At 47.5% G+C, this 22853-nt stretch overlaps 1 protein-coding gene across 5 annotated transcripts in view; it reads right to left on the bottom strand.

Moving 5' to 3' along the window:
* Positions 1-3453: 3453 nt before the first annotated feature.
* MAZ (MYC associated zinc finger protein) overlaps positions 3454-22853 on the bottom strand; it is an 89822-nt gene continuing 70422 nt past the window's right edge. For 2 of the 5 annotated variants that reach the window (XM_033946398.1, XM_033946399.1), the window contains 2 exons: positions 7409-7616; positions 3454-5850 (listed from right to left, as the gene is read on the bottom strand). In XM_033946398.1, coding sequence (XP_033802289.1) covers positions 5841-5850; positions 7409-7616 — 218 coding nt within the window. In that variant the 3' untranslated portion in view covers positions 3454-5840. Of the gene's footprint in view, positions 5851-7393; positions 7617-22853 lie in introns of all 5 variants that reach the window. The other 3 variants (XM_033946400.1, XM_033946401.1, XM_033946402.1) reach the window with 3 other exon arrangements.

Raw genomic sequence — 22853 nt, 5'->3', positions numbered from 1 at the left:
CTAAGGCCCTGATTGGATCAGATGCCTAAGGCCCCTGCCAGATCCCTTCTGACTTTATTTTTCTTCTGGGGGTCGTTGGGAGTGGCTCAACTCACTTTTTTTTAATGGGGCAGTTATTGTATATATGTAACATACGCACATCTGTGCCATTAAAAAGAAAGGGAAAAAGCCCCAACAACTGAGTAGTAGGAGACTACTTTGGGGCTTCCCCTGCCGCTCCGCTGTTCGGGCTTCCCTAAACCGGCTCTGGCCATGAGTGAGAGCTGGTTTCTAAGCAAGCGATCAGATGGAATTACGACTGCCCTCCACAAAACTCATTTGCATGGGCAGCCGTTTAAACATCGATTGCTATTTAAAAGCGACCTGCATGGTCTTAGTGAAGGTGTTTTTGTTTTTTTCCTAGTCCTAAATCTGCATTTACACCCATTTAAGTGCTCCTACTTACACCAACTCCAAGGCTAGTAGTGTAAATGTGAGCACCTAATGTGCCAGATGTGCTCACCTACATGCACATATTCTGGTCATGCCCCTGACCCACACACATCCTTCTTACATCAATGCCCCTTTGAAGATGGGCACCCTAAAATTCATGTGCCAGGGTTACAGAATAGTGACTAAAGGCAGTTGCAGGGACAACTGAAAAGTGGTGCCAATTAACTCCAATTATAACCAATTGGCTGTTAAGTCAAATTAACAGCTAATTATATTAATTTGCACAAGTAACTGACCTTATTCTATAACAGCATGTGCATGTAAAGGACAATTTGTGCATGCTTTATTTTTTTTAATAGAATTTGCGAGATCCTGTGAATTCAAATACATCCAGTTTCATGCACAGACGGATCTGCTCTCACAGAAACCGAGTCATATCAAAAATCAACTTGCTAGGTTAGCACCCCTACAGCAATTATTATTTTGTCCCAAATGCCTCTTTTTGCACTTTTCTCGGTCCTTTGTATGTGTCTACTAGAAGCATGCAAAGGTTAATTTGTTTTAAACAAGGTTTTTATGATTCATGAATCTTTTGTACTTTTCCACAATTTGTATTTTTTGCATATTATTTTATCAAGTAGTATTTTTGCATGCACAAATAGTTGTGAACGTGTTAATTCATAGGCATCCACATGCACAAGCGATTTGAGTGAATTTAAAATTTTAGGCACCCTTATAAACCAAATGCAAATTCCCAGTGCCCACCACCTTTCTCCTATTCCTCCTGCTCAGGAGTTATAGCATTGTTTATAAGGCTGTGAAAAACTTCCTGACCTACATAGAACGAAGCCTGCAACCCTATGTCTACCACCTAATCTCCCTCTTCTACTTCCCTCTTTCTGATTCAGACAGTGCCAGTCCCTAAGGATTTTTCTGGGGGCCAATATCTCCAAAGGGTTAGTTCTGCGCATACCAAAACGTAATGAACCTCACTACTGTATGTAGTGCAATAATGAGCTTTTTGTATTCTGGAGGTATGGTAGGTTGGGGGTTGCTTTTACATGGCCCCCCCAAAAAATCTGGAGGCTGGGTGCAATCTGGGGATGTAGCAGTGGTCATAACAAAAGGTGACAATTTTAAAAGAAAAAAAAAGGATGGAGATTATTAATATTAAAAGCTGTCCTTTGCACAAGACTGTTAGGATGATAAAATGAAAACAAAGCGTGGAGGGAAGGGATTAGGGAGTATTTCTTTTAAAGGGAGGGAAGGCAGCAGAGCATGAACGAGATTTGGGTAAGCTCATCCTCAGGTTCACAATTAAGGGAGGAGGAATCCTCTAACCTCCCTCCTCTTCCCCCCCCCACCTTGCACACAAGCACATCGTACTACACCCCCAGCAACAAAGGGTAAAATGGATACAAAAAGGGAGGGGAAAAGAAAAGTCTTTCTGGAGGGGTGTGTATTTTGGGGAGGTGAAGACACCCCCATTCCAAACATCCCATAGAAATGCTCCCTGGTTTTCTTTTCCCATATTTGTGATTGGCAAGGCAGTGACATGCCTCCTCCCTGCTCCCCCCTACCCTTAGCTCCTATCCCCTCTCCCTGTTCTCAATACCCCTCTGCCTCCATGCCTTGCTCCCCCATCTCTCATCCCCTAGAACTGCATTTAGAGGTTCTGCACTTACCTCTTTCAGTTCTGCCTTTTTTTTTTTTTCCAGAGGGTGGGACAGGTCCAGATATGCTCAGCCCTGAAAAGATGGGAGCAAGCCCTACTTCTCCCTTTCACCAGCAGTCCTATTGTCCCCCTCCTGCTTACACGAGGGAACAGTCAAATAAGCTCCTGCTCAAAAGAAAATTAAGACAAACGGGATATCGGCTGAGGCAGCAGCTCTAGATCTCAGAAGCTTTCCTTACAATTTGTATAGCTGGCTCTGCTGCCTCTCCAACCCACCCAATGTGAGGGACCACCTCCGTCCCCCCTCCTCACAGCCAAGGAAACCTCTCCCAGTGTCACATGGAGATATAGCTGCTGCAGACTGGCCGGTTAGCAGCTTCTTACTCAGGCTAGCATCAATCAACAGCACTCTGGCAGGAGTGGAGAAGGAGTAAATGAAGCCCCCCTCCCTGTTATTCCCTCACTGAGACCCCATATCCAACTGTGAGAATACCTCAGTCCTACCCTAAAGCACTTTCTACCAATTCAGTACTGAAAGCCAGAGATACATTTCTGCCAATGCATCTCTTTACTCCTCGTGCATGCCTTGCTGTTCCAGTATCAAGACCCACACACTCTGCTCTGTAGCAGCTCCCACTATTCCAGTCCTGAGATGCATACGGATATATCACTTTGCTGGCAAACATCAATCTTGCCCCTGAAACATCAAGACAGGAAGCAATAAGGGAAATGGTGTGTGTTTATACCACAGAGACCAAGACTGCATACTGCTTTTTCTCCTGTCCAAGGATGTCATAGTGAAAACTAAAGATTTGTTCTTCATTTAGACCAGGGGTGTCCAATGTCGGTCCTCGAGGGCCGCAATCCAGTCGGGTTTTCAGGATTTCCCCAATGAATATGCATGAGATCTATTAGCATACAATGAAAGCAGTGCATGCAAATAGACCTCATGTATATTCATTGGGGAAATACTGAAAATCCGACTGGACTGCGGCCCTCGAGGACCGACATTGGACACCCCTGATTTAGACTAATCCACAATCCCAAGTATGGCTTCTCCCTCCAGCTGGTACATAATGCAAATAGATTTCTCCCTGTCTCATTAATTATTTAACACCAAGCAAGCTACTGGCTGCAGAGGTAAAGGCTGGATATTAACTCTCTAGTGCGCGCCAAGAGTGGCAGCATCGTTTACAATAACCACATCTGGAATTGCAACACAGGGATATCTGGAGTATCTGCTGCAATGACAGGCACATGTGAATTTAACAACTGAAAAGGTATGAAAGCCACATTTGGCATTACAATGCAGTAGGAGGATACCCACATCTGGAAGACTGCAGTCATACCGGTTATCATTTTTATTGTATTATTGCATCATAACTATTTTCAGGCATAATGCAACTCCTGGAACAGAAGCACAACAGATGGCAGAAATACCTCATAACATCTGCAGTGGTACAGGGAAAGAACAAAGCACTCCTATAACTAGGGAGTTTCAGTGAATCTGAATCTCTGATTCATGAGCAGCCGGAGATGCATTACTGGTAATGGCTGAGTTGCTCTTTCCTCTCTAGACCCTCCCCTCCTGTTTGTTAAAACTGCTCTCTGACCACCAACTTAAGCTGTTGGTAGTGCTGGAAGGAACTGTCTGGTTACATCATTATTGAAGAGCCTGCTTCACTGCTGTGATATCATACACAGAGACACAGCTGCCGGGCTACTATTGGTTAAGACAGATATGCAAATTAATCACATCTGCTGGCAGTTCTCCTTACCCAGAAACTAATGAAAACCAGAGAGATAAAGTTTGCATTTAAAAGTTTTACTAAAATCTGACATGAGGGTCACACAGCTTCAGTAGAGAGAAACAAGAAAGAAAGAGAAAGAGAAAAGAGGCAGATAGAAGGACAGAGGAAAGTTATCCTCTTATTACAGATACCAAAACAACATTCTTTGCTTTTCTTTTTTTTTCTTTTCTGCTTTGTATTAATACTCATGCAAACTACAGGACCTGGATGAAATGTATATTTTGTACAATAAAAGGATTTTGTTTTGTTTTATACAGGACTGAGGGGCATCAAGAGGAAAGTTTCAGACTAATCATTTTTCATTACATTTACAGAGAAAAAATACAATAAAAATGTCAAAACTTAAAAGCAGGAGACAAAAAGGGTTTAAAAACGTCTAAAGGAAAAATAACATATCAGACAAAACATCTGAGAATTTTTTTTTCTTTTTCTTTTTTAAAGGAAGGGAAGCTTTTGGAACTATCAAGATATGAGGACTAAAACAAACTCAGAGCCTGGTGAAAGCACCTCCTGCTGGTACCAGGAAGACACTGCTATCCTCTGCAGTCAGTGCTCTCCTCACTCCTGCCCGATGGCACCTCCTCCTGCCAGTACCAGGAAAACATTGCCATCCTCTGCAGTCAGTTTTCTCCCCAGTCCTGCCTGATGATTGTAGCTCCTGATGGTACTAGGGATATTTGTTTCCAATTCTCTCCATTCTAAATCAATGGGAACTCTTCTCCCACTGCGCTGTCTGTGACCCATGAGCTCAATAAGAGCACCTCCTGCTGATACCAAAGAGACTTGTCCATTCTCTGTATTGTCAATGCTCCATTAGTATGATGAGAGTGCCACCTGCTGGTAGTACTCTGAAGTCATTCCCATTGTCTGCCCTGGAGACTTCTCTTCTGCAGCTATACTAATTCTGAAGCTCATACATGTAGCTTTACCAATGTAGCTCTATGAAGTAGTGTTTACACACCTATCATGAAATAACAGCAGGGACGGGGTAAAAGCGCAGGGGCTCTTGCAACACAGCAATCATATCACAGGAGCAAGGGACTCTGCAGAAGGGCTGAACATTCCTGTAGCATACAATGGTTGCTAAAGCCTCCCCTCCTTAATATATACCATCATACAATTTCTACAGAGGATCACACAACAAATTTTTCAGTGACCTCAGAGCATGGTCATCAGCTCTTGCTGGTGGCTGCACTGACAATTTTTCCTAAAATACTCAGTTAACATTAGCTAATTCCTTCATCTGCAGTGGCCAAAAAAAATTCCATTGGTAGGCCGCTTCAAGAAACACTGTTCTAAGGGGCAGGTTAGGCCCCTGGCTCTCTGCACAGTATTTTTCACCAAAAATACAATTGTCATCCTGCTTACTAAATATACAGCAACCCACTCCTGCCTTCTCCCTCCCTTGTTCTTCCCTTCCTCCCCCTGGTGCTATGACCACACCAGAGAAGATAGGGTGGGAGGATGATGGCGGGGACTTCTGTAAGCAGCAGGCACTGTCAGAGAGAAAAGGTCCAGAAACTGCAAAACTATTCAGGAAAATTGTGTCTTTTTTCCTCTCTTCTGAATTTTACTTTTTTTTTTTCAATTTTAAATAACTTTTGTTGCTTTAGTTTTCTTTATGCTTTTCATTTGGAGGAGGGGAGGTTCCACACTCGTTTCCCTTGCCAAAATATCGAAATGTCTCTCCTGTCTCCCCTCAGTTTGATTCCTCATGGCAGTCATGAATTGGGCACCAAACGTAGATGAGATTTGAATGATTTCTTTCCCCCTCCTCTTTTTTCTCCACTTCCTAGTGATGTGTGGTATGTCATCACCAAGGCTGCGAGGGTAGTGGGAGGGGCTGCGTGACCACAGGGGCCCCTTCCATGGGGACCACCGTCACGGCCACAGAGGTAGCGGGAGCTGCCAGGGGACACAGTTCACCGGTGCCTGGAAGACAGAAAAAGAAAATGAGTAAATAGATGAAACCTACCATCACTGCCCCCATTTGTCTATGATTCTTATACAAATAAATATTTCCTCATACAGCCCCACCAAGCAGCAACCAGTTTTTCATGCAACAGAATCAATAGCAACAATTCTATACAGGCCGCTCTGTACCCTAAACAGGCCCTATATAGCACCCTCTCCCTCAGTACAGCATTAACAGTCTGCTGTACTCTATCCCCCATATCCACATTCAGTGGCATAGTGAGGGTGGGAGGTGGCCCCGCCCCCCTTTGTGCACACCCCTTCCCTTCCCCCATGCTAATTTAACTTCCATGGCGTAAGCAGCTTCTCCAACTTGCTGCCTGCGCCGGCCTCAGCTCTCCCTCCGACATCACTTCCTAGTTACGAGACCAGGAAATGATGTCAGAGGGAGCCGAGGTCAGCGCAGGCAGCAGGTTGGAGCTGCTTCTCGTACCAGTGAAGAGCTAGAGGTAAGGGGGGAAGTGAAGGAGTGCAGTGGGTGAGGGGTAGAAGGAGTGAAGGGGGAGGGCAGAGAGGAGAAGAGGTTCTGGCGCCCCTATCAAGATGGCGCCCAGGGCGGTCCATATCTCCCACCCCCACTTACTACTCCACTGTCTACATCCCTTCTCCTACCTTTTGCCCTATAGTTCTGTCTTTCTCTCAGAATTTTTTTCCCACTGTAAATCTCTTAGATACAGTTTCTCGCATTCTAAAATTTCCTCCCCCTTCGTTCAGCTGCCATATAGCAACCTCTGCAATCTACATACATCCCCTCTCCACCATGCAGAACCCATACATCATCACACAAAACCCCTCTAGCCTTCCGCAGCAATATAAAAGAATATTTGACAATTTCTTAAGTCAAACATGCTAATCACAATTTCGGACCCTGAAGTGGCCTCCACTGCCTCCTCTCACCACCCCTTCCACAAAATCTACATGTCTGTCTTTGCAGCAGTGAGAAATCACCTCAAAGAGCAGTACAATAAGAATTATGGATTTAAAACACAGTAATATTTTCTTGTATAAAGCTTTCTAAATTCTTTTTCTGGGGCTTTACATTCCCTAAACTTTTATTCTGCACACGTGGGTACTCCCTGCTTGCCACCCCCTCCCCCCCAATCACACAGTACCTCTTATGCAGAAATTCATGAGCCTTGAATTTGCTAGCCACTGTTAGCATATACAGTGGCCACTTGGGTGGAACAAAGGAGAGGTAGTGCCAAGAAAATCAGCACATGAATGGCCTCAGAAAGAGTATTATGGATTTTATATTGCCCGATTCTCTCTCTGCCCATCTCCAACCTGCTCCTTAATCTTGTGGGAAAAGGAGGAATGGGAAATATAACTGTGGAGCACAGTGGTGCACTCACACACACATATAAGACTATAGACAGGCTTCATTTCTGCCCTTCTCCATCGCCCTTTCTTTGTCCCTCTGCCCATCTGCCTCCTATAAACAGCCCTGGATGAATGGGAGAAAAGAAAGAAAGAGGAACGGGGAAGGGGAGGGGGGGCTTGCCTTGTCGAGCTTCACCTGAGCGGTGCAGCCTCAGGGGCCCCTCCCGGAACGGCGCTGGGGGTCCTGACCTCGCTGCCGCAGTGTGTCTGCATGTGGCCGCTCAGCTGGGCCGGGGTCTTGCAGTGGACTCCACACAGCCTGCACAGGAAGTGGTCCGGACGAGGGGCAGACAGCCCGTGGTGCTTCACTGCATGGGCGCGGAGGTATGCTGCCGTGGTGAACCCTACGGGGGAGGGGGGAAGGGAAACAGCGATGGCTTTAGCTACGCATGTTCACTGTTCCCCCTAAAAACTAATACCTCTCCCCCCCATTGCCTTTCCCTGAGCTGTGGCTGGCCAGCCAGCAGCTGGCAGTCAGCAGTCTACAGGTACAGTCACAATAAACCTGTTCACTTTTTTCCCCAAGCACTGAAGCTTATGAAAAACCTTTTCCCACTGTTAAGCAAGAGAGAAGTGCCCTACCTGGGATGGCAAATAAAGCTGTAAGCCTTTTCCCTCCCTCCTTTCCCTGAGGCTGTCCTAAACCTCCCTCATTCCTAATACAACCTTCCAAAAATCACAGCAGCCATCTACGTATATTCAGCACATTCCCAAACAGCTCTTAATTTAAAGCACTTGTGTACACTCTGATACAGCAGCCCTTCCCAGGAGGAAAAAAAGGACACTCTCCTCTACCCCTGAAAGAACCAAAATGTTCTGCTTTATAAATCTAGCAACCTCACACCACTGTGGACCTTCCTGAGATAAAGGACCAAATAGTGGTATACAGTTAACAGTGCACAGCAAGGAGCCTTGGGAAAGGCTGCCCTTAAAGTTCAGACTGTACATATGTAATGTAACAGCATAAATGGTGAACAGCTGGCTGCTTAAAGGGCAACACTTCCCCAAGCTGTGCGCTGCTACTGACATAAGGGAAATCCCTCCCATACTTCCTAATGGTCTAGAGGGGCAGGATTCAAGAAAAATTTAGAACTGGAAAACCCAAGAGTCACCAAAATGTTCTGATCTTTCCCAATATACTCCATTTCAAACAAAAACAAAAACTCTAGAACTAAGGTCTAATGTCTTAATGGTGAGAAGATGGAAACCAAGCATTGGGCGTCTCAGCTCAGAACACCAGTGAAATAACTTTTTTGGTCTTCAAAGAAGAAATAGGAGGCAGGCTAGATAGGCCACTTTAGCAATCATCTGCCAAGAATCAGAGACAGGGATAAAAACTGGTGACATGGCAGACTGCTCCAGAGGAGAACTTATCTGAAACACTCAGAGAGAAAAAAGGATGTGAGAGAGAGGAAAAGAAAATGGAAAAAGGAGACACACAAACCCTCAACTCTGATTTAACAGCACCAAGAAACATTCTAAAAATATGTCTTTTTATAGGTCAAATGGCCCCTATGCCTCACCTCAAAGAGCTGCTATCTCCAAAAGGCACTAGACAAAATTTATCAGTAAGAAAACCAAGGGACCAATATTCAGCCTGGGGCAGTCAGTGGTTTTCAAGTCGCTGACAGACAGGAGATGAATTAAGCCTGGATATTGAACGCTAGGCCAAGTCTGGGCTCCGGCATTAAATATCTGGGTCGGTGCAGTTACCTTGAAGTTAAGCCAGCACCAGATAATATTCAGGCTGGTGCCAGGTTTGCTTGGTAGATAAAGTTAGAACAGCTTTTTTGGCTGTCCTAACTTTATGTACTTAGGCCTCAATTCTCTAATTGGCGCCAATTTTTTAGGTGCAGTAGGCACCCAAGCTCAGTTAAAAAAAAAAAAAACCAAAACAGGTGTTTAAAAACGTTTTTAACTGAGTTTTAAGGCGCCTAAAAATCGGCACCAGAATCGTGCCTCTGTAGGCACTTTAGGTTTCCTAACGCCACTGTGGGCATGGCTAATGCCAGAAGTGGTGCTAGGTGGCCTAAAGTGCCTTTGTAGGCATAATTCATGATAAAGATAGGGGCTGGAAATGTAGGCCTAGAAAACCCTGGCCTACGTTTCAGGCGCCTATCTTTCCCAGAGGTGCGATTCCCTATATAACGCTGTCGTGTGATTGATACGCAATCAGTGGCCGCCAATATCGGTGCCATAAAGAGAATCCGGGCCTTACTGTACTTATTAATGGACTAAATATTGTTGCTAACAGGCTTAAGTGCCAGCTCCACCCATGGACCACCCCTGCAATTAACCAGATAGTAATGCAGGGGCCAGAGCCTATATTCAGAAGCACTGCTCCGTTAAATGGTGCTGAATATTGGCGAAGGCCTTTCTTGCCTGCTTAAACCATGTGCATATTGTCCCCCTCCCCCATCCCCAAAAGTGACCTCAATTTCTTGGTGTATACTGCTGCCCATCTTCATTTCTCTCATTGGATTTCCCAAATAATTTCCATAAGTTCTTCTAAGGCTCTTTCCCATGTTATGAATTAAGAACACTCTACTGTAAGGTTTTTCATATCTGTTTTGGGGACCTAGAGAATGACATGCAGACAATTCTTCCCTGTGGGATCTCAATACTCTTGTCCCGTCCCTGCAAGCTCTGACCCTGTCCCTACCCCTTAATACAAGCTCTGTCCTCATCTGCACAAGCTCAAACACTTTAAAATCATAAGTGTTTGAGGCCTGTGCAGTTACGGCAGAGCTTACAGGAATGGGGCAGGGACAGAACTCACGGGGACAGGACAGGGACACTGAGATCCTGCGGGGACAAATTTGTTCCCGTGTCAAGTCATTTTTACTAGTAGTACTACTTACTATTAATCATTTCTATAGCGCTACTAGGCATAAGTAGTGCTGTACATATTATATGTACATATTATCTCTTGTTCCTAGCGGGCTCACAATTTAAGCTTTTGTACCTGGGGCAATGGAGTGCCAGGTGACTTTTCCTGGGTCACAAGGAGGATACAGTGGGTGCTATAGGGTGAAGGGGTTACAAGTTAAAAGCAACCTTGAAAAAGTGGGTTTTTAGTCTGAACTTGAATACTGCCAGGGATGGGGCTTGACATACTGACTCAGGTAGTCTGTTCCAGGCATACAACGCAATACTCAAAATGAGGTTACAGATGGAGCGATACCGAGGCATTATAACCTTCTTAGTCTTGTTTCTTTTCTCCTTCAAACCAACAATTTGCTCCTCTGATCCTATTCCTACCCATCTACTTAGCACCATTTCTTCGACTGTCATCTCTTTTATCTGTCATATCCGCGTCTCCTATTCGGGGTAGCTCAGGCTCTGGTCTAGCATCATTGGAACTTTTTAGGAGTGGAAGTTGAGCGGAAACTTGACATTTCAGTTCTTCTGGAACTCCAGAATCTGTCTGGATCTGCAAAATGATCTCTGAGCATAAGTGCCTGCCGATGCCTGGTAAGACCGTCTGTAGCCAAGAAAGGAATTATGACTGGATCCCCCTGGGGCACAAGGTCTACTGTCTGGCAATGACTTAGGATGCCAATTTGCCATGTCCAACACATTGCCAAAGAGCATTTGACCCTTGAAAGGAAGCTGCTGAAAGTAGCTTTAGAGGCAGAATCTCCTGTCCATTGTCTGATCTAGAGCATTCTGCAGGTGGAGATAGAATAAGACACTTTGCTCATGACCCTGAACATGTAATATAGAGCATCTGCTACATAATAAACCCCCGAAAGTACACCTAGAGGTATAGTGATCTCTGGATGTGATGAAAAAAATGTGGATTTGTCTTAGAACTGTTCATAAGAGAAATTTGAGCCTTGGAAGCCTGTGGTGGTACCAAATTTAACTCCTTCAGAGATACTGTAATGACGTCCATAAAGTCTGCTGGTTTAAACAGTCTGTACACCATTTGGTCCTGTCTCTGGTCCAGGGCTGCCACAAACTCTTGGCTGGTAGCGCCCACTTGTGACCCAGAGTCCTCTAAAACTGAAAACTCACTTTTTGGGAGTAAAGGAATTGATCCTGACCCACAGTCATTCCAATCCTTTTCCAACTGGACCTCTAGTTCCTGTGGAATACCTTTTCATGATGGACCTCCTGTAGACCCCCCCCCCCCGCCACTGGACAGCCACTGGCATACTTCCAAGGTTGTGCAGATGACCCTTTTTATTTCAAATAAGCTTCAAACATTAAACTCACAAATTCAGAGTCAAACAGGATCTCTTGAGGATCTCTGCAGGAACATCTGCTGTCTCCTCATGGGTTCAGAGGCATCTATGCATTTGCGTTTTGCTGATGACGCCAAGCCACAATTTGAGAGCCTTAGAATGGACTCTTGCCCCAATTTCGAGCTTCCTATGACTATAAGACCCTGGAGGGACTAGAGGGGGCTAAGCCCAGCATTCCTCCCCAACTCACATGGTCGCTCCTCAGCCGGCCATCCAGCACAAAACTGGCATGATACAGGAGTAGAAAGGCCTGGGGAGCCCTTATAAATCAACTGTTATTAAAGTCAGAGTGTTTTGAGGTAGATAGAAGCTTTTAAATTAAAATCGGAAAATCTAAGATGGCCACCGCTGCAGCATTTTGGCACCACAAAACAGCCCAGGAGAGCTGAATAGAAGTTCAAAAAATTCAGGGAAGGGGTTTTTGGAGGTAGAGGACCCTATAGGAATCCTCAGAGACCCTCAAAACTATCATTTTGGAATCACCACAAAGTCTCTCATAGACACTAAGAGGCTATACTAACAGAACTGCCTGGTGCTGTGCTTGCATCATGTCAAACTGCAGCAGGACAAAGGAGAAGATTCTTGCCTCAGACAAGTACATAAGATCCTCCAGAGTCTTGTCTCTTCGGGCTGCCTTTAAGACAGACTCTGAGAGCCTGAAACCCTCGACCCCACTAGTGCCTCATGTGTCTTCAAGTGGGAAGGACGCAGCCGGCACCAGCCCTCTAGACCAGTGGTTCCCAACCCTGTCCTGGAGGACCACCAGCCAGTCAGGATTTCTGGATAGCCTTCATGAATATGCATGATAGAGATTTGCATATAAGGGAGGTGACAGGTATGCAAATTTGCCTCATGATATTCATTAGGGCTATTCAGAAAACCTGGCATACGAACATAAGAATTGCCGCTGCTGGGTCAGACCAGTTGTCCATCGTGCCCAGCAGTCCGCTCATACGGCGACCCCCAGGTCAAAGACCAGTGCTCTAAATGAGTCCAGCCTCATCTGCGTACGTTCCAACTTTGTCTTGAATCCCTGGAGGGTGTTTTCCCCTATAACAGACTCCGGAAGAGCATTCCAGTTTTCTACCACTCTCTGGGTGAAGAAGAACTTCCTTACGTTTGTACGGAATCTATCCCCTTTCAACTTTAGAGAGTGCCCTCTCATTCTCCCTACCTTGGAGAGGGTGAACAATCTGTATTTATCTGCTAAGTCTATTCCCTTCAGTATTTTGAATGTTTTGATCATGACTGGCTGGTGGTCGTCCAGGACAGAGTTGGGAACCACTGCTCTAGACAAACACGGGGCCACTCAGCCTGTGCTCAAGTGCCTGATAAATCAGGGGCAAGCTGAGCTCTAAGAGGACACACCCCGAGCTATGCGCAGGCTGACTAGGTAGGTGTTCTGCAAAAGGGATGCCGCCCTAGCTATAGCCCTCTGAACTAGAAGCTGTATCTTCTCCCAGGCAGAGCTATTTATAGGAACCTCTGGGACACCGGAAAGCCTTGCACTTCGGATTAAAACATGAAAATAATAAATCAATTGCAGAGCAGAAAAAAAGACACCTTCTTAACTCGCTTGCAAAAGGAAAAACCAAGGAGATGGAGACTGCCTACCGACACAAGAAGGCAGATCTGAAAAGCTGTAGATGATCCCTTCTGCAAAAACTCACTGGTCAAGACTCATGTTCTTTTTGCACTGTAAGTCTACAAAATCCTGAGTATTGTAGAATGGGTACAAGTGGATCGATTTTTTATTCCATCAAAAATTATAAAGACATGGGGTCACTCAAAGTTATAGGGAAATACTTTTAAAACCAATAGGAGGAAATATTTTTTCACTCAGAGAATAGTTAAGCTCTGGAACGCATTGCCAGAGAATGTGGTAAGAGCGATTAATGTAGCTGGTTTAAAAAAAGGTTTGTACAAGTTCCTGGTGGAAAAAAAACTATATTCTGCTATTGAGAGAGACATGGAAGAAGCCACTGCTTGCACTGGATCAGCAGGAAGAGACAACTTCACCGACAGAATGGCATAGCATAGTGTTCGAGAGGAGGGGCAATATAATGGTAGAGAATGCGTACAGGTCAATAGCCTGAAGATTCCTAAACATCTTGGTGGAAATTGGCCGTGTGAGAGGGGGAGGGTGATGAGTTGTGAAGGTTATCAGGTGATGGTCAGAGAGGGAAAGAACTGAGGTAGAGAGATTATCGATCGAGCAATTGGAGGAGAGGACAAGGCCACTCTGGTGTGTAGGGATGATGGAGCACAGCTGAATGTTGAATGAAGATATCAGAGCTAGGAACCTGGTGGTGTAAGGGTCAGGAAGGATCATTACCATGAGGGAAGGGAAGGAAAAATTATGTTCTTACCTGTTAATTTTCTTTCCCTTAGACGCAGCAGATGAATCCAGAGACCAATGGGATAGCTCACATCTACCAGCAGGCGGAGATAGAGAAACTGATTAACAGGTGGTCTTATTGGCTGGCACTCCTCTTGTTTATTCAGTATAGCTCCTTGCTCAAGCATCTGTAACCATCAATAGGCATAGCATGTAAAAAACTTCTTTCCCATAACAAATCTCAAAATGTAATAATACAGAAAACAACCTGCCATAATAACAAACTGCGAAAGTTGCAAAAGAAAAATCCAAGAGACAATATCCAGAAAGGGTGGGGCTCTGGATTCATCTGCTGCGTCTAAGGGAAAGAAAATTAACAGGTAAGAACATAATTTTTCCTTCCCTAGCAACAGCAGCAGATGAATCCAGAGACCAATGGGATGTAGCAAAGCAATCCTCAATCTGGGTGGGAAGCAAACGCCACCTCCGCAACAACCGAAGCACAAAACGCCCCTACCGCATGCGCCCCCACATCCAAGCAGCAATGTGGAGAGAAAGCACTCTCGGAAGACTAATTAGCAGCGAGACCAATCTCCTCCAAGGAAAAATCCTCTGGGCCGAGCCCAAGAAGTAGCCATCGCTCCAGCGGAATGGTCATGAAGTTCTTTCGCCAACCGCTTCCCTGCCAGCAAGCAAGCATAAAGAATGTCCTCCTGGACCCATCGAAGAATACATGAAGAATACAAAAAGGAGATATAAACAACTAAAAGTCGTTAGAAACCGAGCTCACGGAGAACGCTACGTACGTATCAAAAAATGCAGTGAATAAAAGCACTGCTCCCAATTTCTCCTCCCAGGAAGAAGGAAGGAAAAGCAAGCATGACATAAAAGAAAGGATGACACCCCCCTAGAAAGAAATAGTGGTACCATCTGAACTGATACCCCATATTTCGGAAATCAGAAACAGGAATCCCCGTTGAACAAAGCCTGCAACATAGAAAACTGCAGAGCTGAAGCCATGGCCAAAAGAAACCCCATGTTCAACGGCACAGCCCTTTAGAGTCCCAAAAAACAAAGAACAAGAAGCCTTCGGTAAACTGAGAAGAAGTACGTGAAGATTGTACTCCAAACCGGGCTTTCTAAGAGGCGCATGAATATACCGCACTCTGTTTAGGAACTGAACAACATGAAGCTGAGAAGTAAGCGAAGAGCAATATACCTAACCCTTGTAACCAGCCAAGAATGGCACTAGAAGCTGAAGGGAATTGAACGCTAAGCCCTCGGCAATACACCTGTGCCAAAAAGGAACTCTGGAGTGGTTCAAACGTTAAGAAGCACCCAAGAAAGGAAAAACCTCCAAAAGGAAGCAGAAGCCACAGGAGAAGACGTCCGTAGCACCTGGATAAGAGAAGAAACAACCTGCTTCGCATAATCCTTACACGTCAGCCAAGATTTTTCAAAAAACTAGGTCGAAATACTAAAGTAGTACAAATATCCATGTTGATCGGTCCCTAGGCGAGCAAAGCCGGAGATACCAGGAAACTTCTTAGTCCGGCTGTCGAAAGACTCATCAAATCTGCAAAGTAAGGATGGCGCCGCCAATCCAGAGATTCTACAAATACTGTGCCCGGAAAGCGAGCTCGAGATGGCAAATCCAAGCCATCATCAGCCAGCGGAAAACACTGAAAAAGAGAAGGCAGAAGCGAGAAAGGAGCCATGCAGCTACCCCCTCTAACTCCCACTCCCTTGGCCCGCCAAAGAAGCTAGGAAGCTTAGAATTGAGAGATGAGGCCATGAGGACTAGGTCAAGGAGATCTCACGTCCATAAAAAGAGCTAGAATGCCTGAGCCACAAATCTCAATATCCAGGATGCAGAAGATCACACTATTACTAACATGCACACTTTCCAGAGCGTACACAGCGCTGTACACTGTAACATACAAGAAGTGGGCCATGCTCAGATTCTGCGGAGAGAAAGTCTATCCAAACTCTTATCCTGATCCATAAAAGGATCTGCCAACAGAAGACGAAGATGAGAGTCCACCCATTGAAGCAGAACAACTTCACCTGCCAATGAGTACAACACCTACTGCCCAAGCTGTAGAAAATTACCCCCATCCTAATACTGACCAAAAGGACCCTCAGCGGCAATCCGGAAGAATGATCTGAAGCTCCAGAAAGGTAGCCTGACCCTGCTCAAGAGCAGAAGAATGAACAAGTAATGAGTCGCCTCTGAAGACCAGACTCCTGGAGCTGAGGATGGAAGCCAGACTCCTGGAGCCCGGGATGGTCGGTGATCATGAGATAGTCCAGCAAAGACCGAGGCATGCCTTGAAAAGAGAAATCGCGCTGTGCCACCAAATCATACAGAGCGATGCAGGAGGAGCATACCAAATAATTGGAGCCCTGAGATACCGGGAACCACCGGAACAAAAGCGACTGCTGTAGCGTAAGAAGGGGAAAGCAAGCTGAAGTCCCCAGTGGAGTCAGCAATATGGATCCCAGAAACTGTACAGAATCCCATACTCTTGGTCATGGTAAGCGAAGAAGAATACCAATCTGAGACCGGGACCCCACGCCCAAGTCTCCGGAAAGAAACACATGTCTCTCCTATATGAATAAAAACATCACCCCGATATACCTATAAATAGTACAGGAGAAAAGAGCGCTGTGCAAATTTGAAGATGCACGTGTAAAGAACTGAGGAAAAGATATCACCCTTTTCGTGTCAGTCAAATGGCCCGACTGGAAGTCGTCCGAATCAAGCAGGCAGTCAAGAACAAATTAGATGAATCGCCTAGTAGCGCCAAAACGGTACCACCGCCCACACCATCTAAAACGTTCGTGAAGCCTTGGGTAGACGAAATGGCATGTGCCAAAACTGAAAGCGCCGCTCCAAGAGAGGCAGGCAAACCAAGTGCCGATTCGGAGTCCACAGAGAAAATGTAAATATACTCCCAGGTTGTCTGCAGAAATGTGTAACCCCGAGAAACTAATTCAGCAGAATGGGATCCAGCCTGCCCAATGGCCCCGTCTCGGGCACCATGCAGTAAGTGGAACAACGTCCCTTAGTTCCCGAAGAACTACAAGAACTGTCCTGAGGACCAGTAACACTGAAAAGGGAAACACAAAACATAGAGATTCCAAGAAAGAACTGGAAGCCTGAGGAGGATGCAAAGATGCAAGCATCCTGAAAAATCTTCACAGCCCCCTGACCTGACATTATAGCGTCTTCTCCCTCATGAGAAAGCCTGAAGAATCATTGGAAGAAGCCAAGATCCCTCAGAATGAAGTGCAGAAGGTCAGGGAATGGCAGGATGAGACTGTAGGATCTGCAAGAAGATTCTCCTAGGAAAAATCAAGTTTCACAATGTAAAGAGGAATATACCGGAACCGTGAAAACAGTACTAACCCCATGCAACATGAGCGAAATACGTATGTCCTTTAAAGTGAATACGTACTAGACTCAATCAAGATGTTGCATCTACCGCCCTGTGGAAAACAACAGCATCCTTACAGGTATCAGACAAAGCTCACATCACTAATGAGAGTTTCAGGGATGAGGCTAACAGCCACATAGTGCGTGATCCTCTGCGGGTTTGATAGAATAGGTAACTGGCTCCTGGTGAAAAGGAGCTGTACAGCCCTTCCTGTCTGGTCGGGGGTACCCGTCTAGCATGTGCCATGAGAAAATGGTGACAGGAGAAACCAACGTGATAAGCATGGAAATCTGAAGTCCAGGCCCCCTCAGAAATAGAGAAAGAGAGTCCTGGCCGCAGAAAGATGCGCAGTGTCATTATGCCCATAGAGACAGCCCGAACTTGGAAACTGTTTGCACTACCTTTAGGCATATATATCCTGTGCCACTACTAGACACATACAGCTCAGCACAGAGGCCCAAATAAGGACAGTTACCAACAGACAAAGGCTCAATCTGCAGGGACCCCAAAGAGACAATGAGAAATACATGGCTCTTGTACAGAGATACCTGTGTGAAATACAGGGCAGTATCTTACTGCTGATCTCACCATGCCGTGAGTTGCCGTATGTCGCCCCAGTCCAGAGACAAACCGAGACTGGGTGATCTAGCACAGGTCAGAGTCTCTCTGGTAAACCCCTTGAGTGCTAACCCCAGAGTCCAATTAAACAAGCAGCTTCCTTCAAGGGAGTACAGCAGGAACACAGACATAGACATATAAAGCTGCCCAAGCTTGTCCCAAAGCTGGTGAAACACATACAACTTGTCTGAACCGGAAAGGAGAGAAGCCCCGGCATACCCTGACCAAAGTCAGCTGGAAATAAACTACCGGAACGCTGCAGCTCTCCCGCCATCGCCGGAGACCCAAGCGCACGCCTGATTCTGACACGTGGCCGCTGCATCAACGCTCCTAGAAACATAGTCGGAGTCAAGCCCCTCAAAGCCGCCGCGCCCCCGGAGAGCGGCCTTCTTCAGCCGGGCACCAGCAGGAGAGGAGCGTGTGAGCCCCGCTCCGCCCCCCTCCCGAACCCGACGCCTCAAAGCCGCCGCGCCCCCGGAGAGCGGCCTTCTTCAGCCGGGCACCAGCAGGAGAGGAGCGTGTGAGCCCCGCTCCGCCCCCCTCCCGAACCCGACGCCTCAAAGCCGCCGCGCCCCCGGAGAGCGGCCTTCTTCAGCCGGGCACCAGCAGGAGAGGAGCGTGTGAGCCCCGCTCCGCCCCCCTCCCGAACCCGACGCCTCAAAGCCGCCGCGCCCCCGGAGAGCGGCCTTCTTCAGCCGGGCACCAGCAGGAGAGGAGCGTGTGAGCCCCGCTCCGCCCCCCTCCCGAACCCGACGCCTCAAAGCCGCCGCGCCCCCGGAGAGCGGCCTTCTTCAGCCGGGCACCAGCAGGAGAGGAGCGTGTGAGCCCCGCTCCGCCCCCCTCCCGAACCCGACGCCTCAAAGCCGCCGCGCCCCCGGAGAGCGGCCTTCTTCAGCCAGGGCACCAGCAGGAGAGGAGCGTGTGAGCCCCGCTCCGCCCCCCTCCCGAACCCGACGCCTCAAAGCCGCCGCGCCCCCGGAGAGCGGCCTTCTTCAGCCGGGCACCAGCAGGAGAGGAGCGTGTGAGCCCCGCTCCGCCCCCCTCCCGAACCCGACGCCTCAAAGCCGCCGCGCCCCCGGAGAGCGGCCTTCTTCAGCCGGGCACCAGCAGGAGAGGAGCGTGTGAGCCCCGCTCCGCCCCCCTCCCGAACCCGACGCCTCAAAGCTGCCGCGCCCCCGGAGAGCGGCCTTCTTCAGCCGGGCACCAGCAGGAGAGGAGCGTGTGAGCCCCGCTCCGCCCCCCTCCCGAACCCGACGCCTCAAAGCCGCCGCGCCCCCGGAGAGCGGCCTTCTTCAGCCGGGCACCAGCAAGAGAGGAGCGTGTGAGCCCCGCTCCGCCCCCCTCCCGAACCCGACGCCTCAAAGCCGCCGCGCCCCCGGAGAGCGGCCTTCTTCAGCCGGGCACCAGCAGGAGAGGAGCGTGTGAGCCCCGCTCCGCCCCCCTCCCGAACCCGACGCCTCAAAGCCGCCGCGCTAACGGCGTGCAGCCGTTCGGCGTGCCGTCGAAGGCGCACGTCTAAGGCGCGTGTGCCTTAGCACGCGCCTTTGCAAAGCGACTGCGAACGACTCCTGTACCTGGCGAGCCCGATCCCCTCACCCGGATCCCAGCAACACCCAGCCTACTAACAACTGGGCTGCCATCTCCTCTCTCTTCTTTTCACGTTGCTCTCTCTCGCTCTTACGGGAGGCTGCGGTGATCTGAAAAATTCAAGCAAACCTGTTGGGCATCGCGCCGGAGAGAACGACGGGAACCAGCAGGTACCGCCAAAGCCACAGAGGAGACCCCCGGCCCGAGTCGTGAGGAGCGTGAAAGCACTGCTCCGCCCCTCTCCCGACGCAGCTCGGTGGACCACATACCGCCAAGAATCGACCCTGCTCAGCCGGACACCCCTCCCGAACCAGCAGGAACCCAACCGCGAAGCACCTGCGGGAGACACCCGCACAGGCAGCCTCCGATACCAGCCCACCGACCACAGAGCCTGCCCAGACCACAGAGACAACCACAGATCGCCACTACAGTCACAGCCCCAGCACTCCGACAAAGACACAACCGTCTCAACCCTAAAAGGAACTCCTTCCCACGAGACAGATCCAACAGCACCGACTCCGGGTCCCGTGGATATAACCCTGATACCCCAATCCGGATAAGTTTTACTGTTACATAAAACTCTAGTGTATAACCCTGCCGGACCTATACAGATCATAGTTTATCCTTGTTACATTGCTTAACCTTCAGGACATCTTACAGGAATCTACTAAACCGCCCTTTGACCCACCAATCTAGAAACCCCAACTTCCGTTTTTCCCCCCTTGCACTAATCCTGACCTCAATCGCAGGAAACTCCCCAACGTCTCCAACCACAGCTGGGACGAGCCCCTCACAATGGCCAAGCCAAATACACAACAATGCGTAGCTCTACTTATACTCCTCTTGCTCTCTTCCAGGCTCTGCAACGCAGACAACTCCAATGCATCCCCCATTCCCATCCACATCACGCTGCACCGATCGGTAAAACCCAGAACCACTACATACACTCTCCACACCACACAAGACCACCCGCACGCCCACTTGCCCAACAACCCCCCTCACCACTACAAACCGACCAAGCCCCACCCAAAAAAACTAAGAACCCTAAAAAAACTGGCATACTCCCACTACTCCCCACCCAATCACACCAACCACCAGTCCCTGCAGGGCTTTTACCTGAATATCAGATCTATGAGGAATAAATCCACACTAATCAAAGACTGGCTAACTGAAAACAACCCCGACTTTGTCCTTCTCACAGAAACCTGGTTGCTTTCAGACAAAGACATCATTATTAAAGATTGTCTACCACCAAGATTCAAGATACTCTCCCTAGCCAGAACATGGGGAAGAGGAGGAGGACTAGCAATAATCTTCCGAGACCATCTCAATGCTTCCGTTCTTAACACAACCTCTTCACCTAATTCCGAAATTCTAACCATCGCCCTAGCATCAACATCTCTGCCCTCCTCACTAACCATCACTTTATTTTACATACCCCCCAAAAAATGGACCACGACCAAAGACGACTTCGCTGAATCACTTCTTACCAATTCTCTAACAAGCCCATACAACCTACTGTGTGGGGACATCAACATACACCTCGAGCAAACTGACCAACCTGAAACCGCGGACTTCTGGTCACTGCTCTCACAACTAGGCTTTGACAAACACCCCCCGATCAAAACCCACCAAAGAGGACATCAGTTAGACCTGGTAACTCTATCCTCCAAGGAACAGACCAATCCCACTTTTTATTGGAAACAAGGCAACTGGTCAGACTCCCTTTGGTCCGATCACCGCCTATGTAGCTTCACCATTGGATGCCAACTTAAACCTCCTAAAAGCGAAAAAACAAGAACCGTCAAAACCCACAATACCAGAGGAAAGATTGACCCAATGGAATTCTGGTCCCACTTCGAAATCAACACCAATCCAATAGAAGATACGGAACAAATCATGACCTCCTGGATACAAGATAGTACCAATATACTAAACGAGATTGCCCCCAAAAAAACCCGCAGAATAAGAACCCCCAACCAAGAGGGCTGGTTCGATTCTGAACTGCTGCAATGCAAGAAGGATCTCAGAAAAGCCGAAAGATCATGGCAAAAATCCGGAACGCTAGAACACAGACTGGCATGGAGACAAAAATTAAAACAGTACAAATCCCTCACTAGTGAAAAAAGAAAAAAATTCTACTCCCACAAAATCGGTAATCCTAAAACCAATAGCAATAACCTCTTCAGATTGGTCAACGATCTATACAACATAGAAACCTACACAAACCTACACGAAGAAGCCACCTTAACCGCCAACACCCTTGCCGACTTCTTCAATACCAAGATCCAAAAAATAAGAACAACTCTACCAGCCAGCCCCAACCCCCTCGAGCTCTTCCCCATCCTCACAGACATGAATCCACCAAACCCAGACCCGGGAGCCAAAGTCGACCTCAGTTGGAAACAATTCGCAGTAACCGATTGGCAAACCTTCAATACTTACTACAACAAGTATACTCACTCCTACTGCCATCTGGACACATGCCCACCAAAAATCATGAGAACGGCCCCCCCCCCCATTTTAAAGCAAAAATGATGACATGGGTTAATTACCTACTATCCAAAGGTAACTTCCCGTCGGAGCAGGGTCAAATAATGATCACCCCAATTTTAAAAAATGAGAAAGAACCACCAAATTCCCCATCTAATTATAGGCCGATCGCCAGCATCCCCCTATTTACCAAAATAGCGGAAGGGTTGGTAAAAGCGGAACTTTCCGCATACCTTGAAAAATTCAACATTCTAAGTGACAACCAATCAGGATTTCGTGCGGACCACAGCACTGAAACCATCATAGCCTCCCTTCTCGACCACCTCCTCACACTCTTCAGTCAGGGCTCAAGTGCCCTGATCATACAACTCGACCTGAGCAGTGCTTTTGACCTGGTCGACCACACCATTCTCCTGGAATGCCTAGCGCACATAGGCATCTCAGACCAGGTCCTCAATTGGTTTCAGGGGTTCCTACAAAATAGATCATACAAGGTACTCAAGAATAACTCTTTCTCATACTGCTGGGACAACACCTGCGGGGTCCCACAGGGCTCCCCCCTATCCCCCATCCTATTCAACATATACCTAGCCTCACTAGGTAAACTCTTACACAACCTAAATCTCAAATTCTTCATTTATGCAGACGATATCACAATAACCATCCCATTAACCAACTTTTCACAAGAACTACTCGACCACATCTCAAACACTCTCAACCAGATAGAACTCTGGATGCTTTCATTCAGACTGAAATTAAACCCAGACAAAACAAAATTTTTCCTAGCCTCCCCCAAAGATAAAATTAAGGAAACCACAATTCAACTAAAAGGAAAGACCTTCCCCCTTGATCCGA

The sequence above is a fragment of the Geotrypetes seraphini genome, chromosome 5 (genome assembly GCF_902459505.1).
Source record: "Geotrypetes seraphini chromosome 5, aGeoSer1.1, whole genome shotgun sequence".
Lineage (NCBI taxonomy): Eukaryota > Metazoa > Chordata > Amphibia > Gymnophiona > Dermophiidae > Geotrypetes > Geotrypetes seraphini.
This window is presented reverse-complemented; position numbering and strand designations above follow the sequence as displayed.